This window comes from Notamacropus eugenii, chromosome 1, assembly GCF_028372415.1.
Source record: "Notamacropus eugenii isolate mMacEug1 chromosome 1, mMacEug1.pri_v2, whole genome shotgun sequence".
Lineage (NCBI taxonomy): Eukaryota > Metazoa > Chordata > Mammalia > Diprotodontia > Macropodidae > Notamacropus > Notamacropus eugenii.
In genome coordinates, this window is record NC_092872.1 from 680,389,301 (window position 1) to 680,398,120 (window position 8,820).

At 39.4% G+C, this 8,820-nt stretch overlaps 1 protein-coding gene across 1 annotated transcript; it reads right to left on the minus strand.

The window, feature by feature from the left end:
* Window positions 1-5,490: 5,490 nt before the first annotated feature.
* LOC140519754 (olfactory receptor 1f45-like) lies at window positions 5,491-6,417 on the minus strand. The gene has a single exon (XM_072633116.1). The coding sequence runs from the start codon at window positions 6,415-6,417 to the stop codon at window positions 5,491-5,493; it is 927 nt and encodes a 308-aa protein (XP_072489217.1).
* Window positions 6,418-8,820: the final 2,403 nt, after the last annotated feature.

An 8,820-nucleotide genomic window follows, 5' to 3' on the forward strand; every position in this document is an offset into this window, starting at 1 on the left:
TACCATGAATGGTGTACCATGAGTGAAAAGCAAAGGGAATTAGTGACTCTGGAGATGGGAGCTTTGGGGTTCCACATAGTCACACCTCAGTGAGGTTTTTCATTATTACTACTAAGGGATTTCCACTAAGGCGAGTTTTCTCTGCTAAGGATTGGGGCCCCAGTACCTCAGCTCCTGACAATCATTAGGATTAATATTAAGTAATGGTTCTCAATAATGTTTGTCTTTGACACGTCTACTAATTTATCAATATTCTTTGAACTGAAGGAAGGGGAAAGGAACCAGGTTAAGTGAAGAAGCAGGTCAATCTCCAATATGAATAGTTCTGCCAGACCCTGGAAATCTAAATGACAGTTTGGCAAATCTTATATCTTCTTTGCCCAGCCACCTTTTGATAAGCTGGAGAGCTCACTCTGTCTTCACACAAAACTTCAGCACCATTTCAATCAGCAGAAAATAGTTAAACATTCAGTTTTAAAAATTAACTTTTATTTTCCCCATTATTTTTGAGGGATTTTGGAAAATTATTTTTGGAATAAGAAGAGGATTTTAATAGTCAAGGTGGTTCCTCTAGTAATCATGACAGTTCTTACAGACAGTGAATTGGATAGAATTCTGGGCTTAGAGTTAGGGAAACCTGAGCTGAATCTGAGTTTAATTTGGCTCCAGACCTTTCTAATCTGAGCAAATCAATTTATTTCTGCCTGCCTCAATTTGCTCATCTGTAAAACGGGAATAATTGCTCAAACTTCCCAGGGTTGTGATGAAGATAAAAAATGAAATAATATTTGTAAAACACTTTGGAAATATTGAAGTACTGTGCAAATGCTATCTATAAATGGTTTCATGAAGGCATTATTAAATTTTTGACGTTAGCTAGTTTGCAATGTCAACCCTGAAAAGGAGAGAGCATGTCGCATCAATCAACCTGTGGGTCTTTGTGACTTAATAAACATGTTATATTGGGGCACCTCAATGAAGGAAAGTCAAACATTTTTATCAATGGCTTAAGTGTTTCATTCTGTATCAATAAACTGAATTGAAAGTCTGTCAAGATGCCTTCAGGCATCCTGAAATGAATGTCCAAGTGGGCATCTTAAATTCAGCTTGTCTAAAACTGAATTCATTATCTTACCCCCTGAACTCTATCCTCCCTCCTCATTTCACTGTTACTGATGAGGGCAACAGCATCCTCCCAGTTCCCCAAACTCTCCACCAAGATGTCATGTTTGACTGCTTTCTATCATTCGTGCTCCATTTCTAATTTGTTGTCAAGGTCTATTGATTTCACCTTTGCCACATCTCTCTAACATTCCCCTTTCTCTATTCTGATAATGCCATTACTCATCATCTCATACTTGATGTTTTACACAAGTCTGCTGGTGTGTCTCCTTGTCTCAAGTCTCCACACTCCAATTCACTTTCCATCCAACTGCCAAAGGGATTTTCCTAAAGTTTAGGTCTGACTATATCACCAGCCCATTATTAAATAAACTTAAGTATCTTCCTATCTCCTCCAGCATGCACTTTAAAATCTTCTTTCTGCCATTCAAACCCCATCATAACCTAGCTCTTCACCTGTGCCACTCACCGTTCCAGTCTTCTTACATGTTACTCACTAATACATACTTTTGGATACAGTATCACTGGCCTCTTTGCACAAATGGGACAATCTGTCTTACCACTGTGGATCTTCTTTGTCTGTCCTCTCTGCCTGGAATGCTCTTCTTCTCCATCTCTTCCAACTGACTTCCTTGCTTTCCTTTAAATCTCAACTTAAAGGGCAGAGTCAAGTTGGCAGAGTAGAAGGACAAACCTACTCCAGTTCTCCCTTATAGCCCTTAAAATACCTGTAAAAATGACTCTAAACAAATTCTAGAGAAGCAGAAGCCACAAAATTACAGAGTGAAATATATTTTCCTTCTCATGATAGCCTAGAAGGCTGACAGGAAAGGTCTATGACACTGGGCTTGGAGCAGTGCACAGCTCAGCATGGGCTGAGCTGCAGGGACAGTACTGGAGTGAGGAGTTGCTGCAGTTCCCAGATTTCTCAACCCACAAACACCATAGACAGCCTCAAAGGTCAGTGAGAAAGTTAATTCACCTGGTTGAGAGGGGAGTGTGGTCTAGCTCCAGCCCCAGTTCCAGTGGGGCAGCAGCCACTGGGGAAGCAGGTTCTCCTTTTGGAGCCTTAAACCTAAAGACCCTGGCGGAATCAAGAAGCTGATCTGGGTCTCAGTCCTAAGTAATGATTTTGGGGTGAGGAGGAGCGCTGGTGTGGCTAAGCTGGTAACAACTGTGGAGAGAGAGGGAAGAAAATAGTGCTTGTGGTTGCTCACAGACCTGAGTGCAGGCCAGGAGAGGAGTAAACTCCTCTCCCTTGATTGTGCCACGTTGGAGGAAATAAGAACTTAGAGGTCCCTAGAGACATTTCAGAGAACAGTTACACTAAACCTCTGAAGCCTAGTGTAGTATATCTGCCACTTGACAAAGGAGTCAGAAGTCAAATACCTGGCTGAAAAATGCCCAAAAGGGGAAAAAAATAAGACCATAGGTTACTTACTTGGTGAAAAGGCATTTTCTTTCATCCTTGCAGATGAGGAAGAGCACTCTCAATAGTTTCCTATAGGAATATAATAGTGAAATCTGTTCCTCTTGCTTATAAGCTTCTGACTCTACTCACTGGGGAAATAGGGCACTTTCGGATGATTTTGATAAGATTGCACACTTAAGTGACTTAGGGGAGTGGTTAAAAAATAAATTTCCTCAAGAGAGAAGAGCTCATAAAATTCAAAGTCAGAATAGATTAGCAAGGAAACAATTGGTTACTACTGTATTAACAGCAGGGATAGATTTTGGAAGAATAGATTGTATTCCAACTAACGAGCAGCTTAAGATGTACCACGGAAAGGGACTTAATATTAGATGGAATAGGGAAGTAAGAGCTGCCCCTCCTGAATCATTGTATCCAAGTTTGTCACATTTTCAGGGAGAGCAGGAAAATGGCCAAGCCTCAGTTCAGATTAAAGAAATACACAGACAAGATTACAGACCTCATATAAATTTAACCATATACTGGAAAGTGGAACAACTCCTGTAACTGGGGCATTAATAGATATTGGGACAGAGGCTTCTCTTATATATGGAAACTCTCTAGTAAGGAAGGTAGGGATTAGTGCATTTCCAGTGGATTCGTGGACTCCAGAAGAATGGCTGATGCTATATTTACCCCGGGTCTGGTTATTTTGGTCTTTGTTTGTTTGACCTACTTACTAGATTTGCTGCCCCCAAGCTTAGTGCCCTCCACTTGTAGGTGACTGACTGCTTAAGCTGAATGTCATCCAAGTCTACAATATGTCAAGACTACAGTCCAAGACTACAATACATCACCGCTGGACCTGGCATCAACCAAGCTCAGGATACGGGTTAAAAAACTGACCCCTTGAATAGGACCTCTCAAGGTAGGAACAACTCTATGTCCAATCTCAGCAGAAAGTAATTATAGAAGAAGAGACTTTCCCCCTAATCCCAAGGGATTTGGGGTCACATTCGTTTGAGAGGGAAATGATGGCAAACTGAGATATTGCTTTATGTGTTTATTTTGTATTATCCCTGTTATTTCTGTTATATTGTTATAGAGTTATGTTGATACCAACTACCCTTAAGCTCCCATTGACCTATTAATGGACATGAAAAATATTGAGATCGAATGTAATGTTAAAGTAATTTGAAGATCTTCCCTACTCCTTAATAAGAACATATGACCTGCTTTGAACTTTGGTCCTGCCTACAGTTTGATTCACATGAGGACCATGGTGTGAGGAGCTTGCTGAACAAGTGGAACAGGAAGGGGGCAGTAGGAAAAGAAAGTGAGGTGGAGCTGAGAGAGAAGCAGCAGGCAGAGAAGAGAACAGCAGCTAGCCTGGATGAGAGAGGGGCATTTTGCCTAAGGGAGCTTGTTTGTGTGGAGGCCTGATGGAGGCAAGGCTTGGAGATGGTGATCCTCCCTTTATTGGTAATGTGTAGAAACTTTCTTGTTACCACAATGGAATTGGCTTTCTAATATCTAAATAAACATTTTGGTTTCATCTTTGAGGAAGGGAGTTCATACTTTGCAAATTTACACTGGTAATACACATGAACATCCAGAGCAGCTGCTGTGGATGTCACATTGGAATTACACTATGTCACTAGTACATTACTGAATAAACTTAAGTGGCTTTTTATCTCTTCCAGGATCAACTACAAAATTCTTTTTCTGTCATTCAAAGTCCTTTATAACCTAGCTTTTTGCTCACTCCACCCACTTTTCCAGTCTTCTTACATCTTATTCACTAAGATATAGTTATAGATTTAGTAACAATGGTCTCATTGCCAAAATAAGACAATCTGTGTCACCACTGTGGATTTTCTCTGGCTATCCTCTCTTCCTAGAATGCTCCCCCTCTATATCTCTTCCAAGGGAGTTCCTTGGTTTCTTTAAATCTCAACTTAAGCCTCATCTACAGGAAGCCCTTCTTAACTTTCTTAATTCTAGCACTTTCCATTTATTATTTCATAATTTTCTTATGTATAGCTCATTAGTATATAGTTTTCTACTTGTTGTCTCTCCCAGTTAGACTGGAAGTTCCTTGATGCCTTTTGCCTCTTTCTATATCCCCTAGTGCTTACCACAGTACCTGCAACATAGAGGATGCTTACTAAATGTTGATAATCTTTTAATACCTGGGAAACTATATCAATAGGGATAGTTGTAGTAGGAATACAGGTGATGGAATTAATGAAAAAGATCATATCTGTAATTTTCTTTGTTTGAAACTTTTTAGGAACCCTCTATTTAGTTCTTCAATGCTGATATAAAGCAGTTTATGTTGCAGGAAGATGCCTAGCCCAAATCTGTGTGTATATATGATGTTCCTTTACTATTGAGAGACAAAGTAGGAGAGAAAGGGCACAATAATCTGGGAAAGATCCTCAAAACCTAATATCAAACATGTCTCAAGTTGCAATTCAGGATGAAGGTGCTTAATGGGTCACAGGGAACTGTTAGTCTTATTAGAAAGCTTTGTATCAGGTAGAAATCTGGCATGATCCTTCCTTCCTCTAGAAAGGCCATACAGTTCATTCCCACACAACATCATTTCAGGGTGAGGTAGAAGAAAATTTGAAGATGAGATGACCTTCTTGCAGAACTAGAGAGAGGGGAACTGAAGCCAAGAGGATAAAATTTAAGGTTAGGAAGAGGCACTCAAAATTGAAGGATCTTTGAGGGAGAATATCAGAAACAATTATATTTCTCAATATTGATTCTCTCTTACTAAATCTGAAATAAAATTTTCATTGCATTAAAAATGCATGACCTGAGTTTGTGCACACATGTGTGCGAGTCTACTGTTGTCTGACCATTGAGAAAAAGAATAGATGAGAGAAGAAACAAAGAAAAGATAGTTCCAGCAAGGATCCTACTCTGATCATTTACTCACTAGTATCCTAACCCTCATTCCCCATAAACATCTTTGCCAGGGCTCTTTTGATTTCTCGGTTCTGCAGACTATAAATATAAGGGTTTAGTGTTGGAGCTACCATAGAGAACATAACTATAGCCACAAGATCTTGGTATTCCTCTGGATCTTCAGCTTCTCCTGGAGGCTGTAGGTAGACACTCAACACAGTACTGTAGAAAAGTATAACTACAGTTAGATGGGATCCACAAGTGGAAAATGCCTTGCAAAAATGCCCAGGGGCTCGAACCTGAAAAACAGCAGCTCCAATGAAGACATAAGAGGCCATAATGCAAACAACAGGTATAATGATAACAATGTCACACTCAATTATAACAGTCATGTAGTTAATGGAGGTGTCAGAGCAGGCAAGATGTAGCAAAGGATGAATATCACAGAAGAAGTATGGGAGAGCATGATTGCTACAGAAGGTGAGCTGAGCCAGGAGGGCTATATGGAGCACAGAGTTCAAGGCTGTACCCATCAACACAGTTCCCAAGAGCACCATACATCGTGACAGGGTTACCACAGTAGTATAGTGCAGTGGTTTGCATATAGCTACATATGTGTCCCATTCCATAGCAGCTAACACATAGCTGTCCATGTTGCCTGCCATCAGGAAAAAGAAGACTTGGGACAGGCAGGCTGAAGAGGTAATGTCCTGGTCCCCTGTCAGTAGGGCATAGAGGAGCCTGGGCATTGTAGTAGAGGTCAAGCACAGATCTGCCAGGGACAGGTTGACCAGGAGCACATACATGGGTGTATGGAGACGTGGGTCTGAGCCAACAGCAACAAGGATCAGCAGGTTTCCCAGGAGGGCTGCCAGGTATAGGGCTAGAAATAGTGGAAAGAGGAGTTCTTGGTGACTGGAGAAGGCCAGGAGGAGGAATTCATAGGTGTTGGTCTGATTTTCCATTTTTATCTTGCTGCTGAGTCTGACCTATATTGGGAAGATGAACTGATGGAATGAGATAGCGTCCCACATTCAATCCATCCACATGGCTGAATATTTAACTTAATTATGGGCTTTTAAAAAGTATGTTTCATAACCTGAAGAGATTTCAGACTTCTTGGCTATAATAGCATCATTGGAACAAGTGTATGAATTCTAAAGAGAACTGGTATCATCAAATCATAAGCAAAATATATGTTGTTAAGTCATGGTAGCAAAAAAAAAAAAAGTCTTTATTGCTTTATTTCTCCCAAAGAGCCCAACACATGTCCTACATCTCTATTTTCCCTGGAATGGATATTCGTGCCCTACCTCATTTCCAGAAGTTTGCTTAAATTCTAAATTTCCAATTGCTTCTGGAATGTATCCACTGACTTTTACTATCAACAAACCACCATTAGAATAATCAACCTGTAAAGAAATACTACATGCTGGGGGGAGGGGGAGATTTGATACTGCCAGCTATAACTACAGATCACCTTTATTCTTTTACAATCCGCTGTCCCAAATCTTTTGGGGTTCTAGTCTTTACTTGATAGGGTATCTTCCTGTTCTCTGGGGTGCAAAGATTCCCTCTCTGACATAAGGAAAACAGTCTATCTTCCCTCAATGCCCTCAAAATATGTCTGGATAAAAATAAAACTTAACCATCAGCTCTGGTTTATAGGAAAAATGCTTTTTGTTATCAGAAGACTAGAGTTTCAGTCTTAAGTTAACCATTTGCTAGTTAAGCAAGTGATTTAATGTCAGAACCTGAAAAATCATATCAAGAATTTCACTACTCTTTTGTAAGGATGATTAGAGTCCCAAATGAGATAACATGCATTTCCTGATATGTTCATTATGTATAAATGCATTTATATAAATATATGTTATACGTGAACATATGTATAAAAATGCCCCAAGGATATCAAAGATAAAAAGAAACTCTCATACATATATGTAAATATAGACATGACTATATTTACACACACACATCCATTCTTTTTGGAGTAGAGAAGTTGAAACAAAGAAACTTTCCCTTGTTTGGATAATAGTGAAATAAATTATCCTCTGTGAATGCAAAGAATATCATTCCACTTGAAGAAATGACAAATATGTTTAAATTTATAGAGAACTGAGTCAAATGTGTAAGAATATGAGTCATTCCCCAATTGATAAATGATCAAAGCATATGAACAAGCAGTTTTCAGATAAGAGATTTAGGGTATCCTAGTCATATAAGAATGCTCTAGGTTGCTATTGATTAGAGAAAACAACCCTGAGGTACCACTTCACGCCTATCAGATTTGCTAACATGACAAAGCAGGTGAATAATTAATTTTGGAGAAGATATGGAAAAATTAGAACACTAAGGCATTGCTGATTTATTTGTAAACTGATCCAGCCATGCTGGAGAATAATTTGGAACTATGCCCTAAAGGCTACAAAACTGTGTATACAATTCAATTCAGCAATACCACTACTAGTTATGTATCCCAAAGAGATTATAAAATAGGGAAGAAGATGTGCATGTGCAAAAATATTGGTAGCAGTTTTTTTTGTGGTGGTACAGAATTGGAAATTGAGAGGATGACCATTGGTTGGGAAATCGCTGAACAAGTTGTGATATATGAATGTAATGGAAAACTATTGTTCCATAAAAAAATGGTGAGCAGGAAGACTTCAGAAAAATCTGGAAAGACTTACAAAAATTGATACTTAGTGGAGAGAACAGAACCAGGAGAACACTTGTAACAGTAAGCACCCTAACATGAACAGGGAGGCCTATGAAAACAGGTTCTTAGATCTGCACTCATAAAAGGAAAGGCAATTTTGAGGGGTTAACAACCATTTTAATCAAGCACAGATATCAGAGAAAATCAAAAGTCAAAATTTAAGAGAAATAAAAAAAAAAAATCAAGAGGCAGCACTTCCAAACTTCCTGACCACTAATATACACACATCTTTACCAGAGAGGGAAATACCAACATCTGGGCTTTCAAAAAAGTCGGGGGGAGGGGGGAAGATGGGACAGCTGTGCATAGAGGCTTCCCAGAGTCTCATTTGGCACACAGACCTTCTTCCAAAAACTAAATCCCCAAAGAGAAACCTTACTCTCTGAGTATTTATGGGCTTTTTAGAGCCAGAGGGCATAACCCTCTGATATGGTGCCTCAATAGAAAAAACAAAATGTCCTTGGGACCCTCCTACAAAACAACTCCCCTAATCAAGCTTTCCACAATGAGCAGGTCCATCAATGGGTGGGAAAGATACTCCTTAATCACATTATTCAGTCAGAGGCACTTTTAGTAAAACAAAAACAGCAAATGATCCTAATTTGATTGCCATTACAACACTCTACACAGTAGCAGCAACATCGTGTGA

What these genes read in the sequence shown, in the direction of transcription:
- LOC140519754 (XM_072633116.1), bottom strand. Translation starts at nt 6,417, where the DNA reads ATGGAAAATCAGACCAACACCTATGAATTCCTCCTCCTGGCCTTCTCC.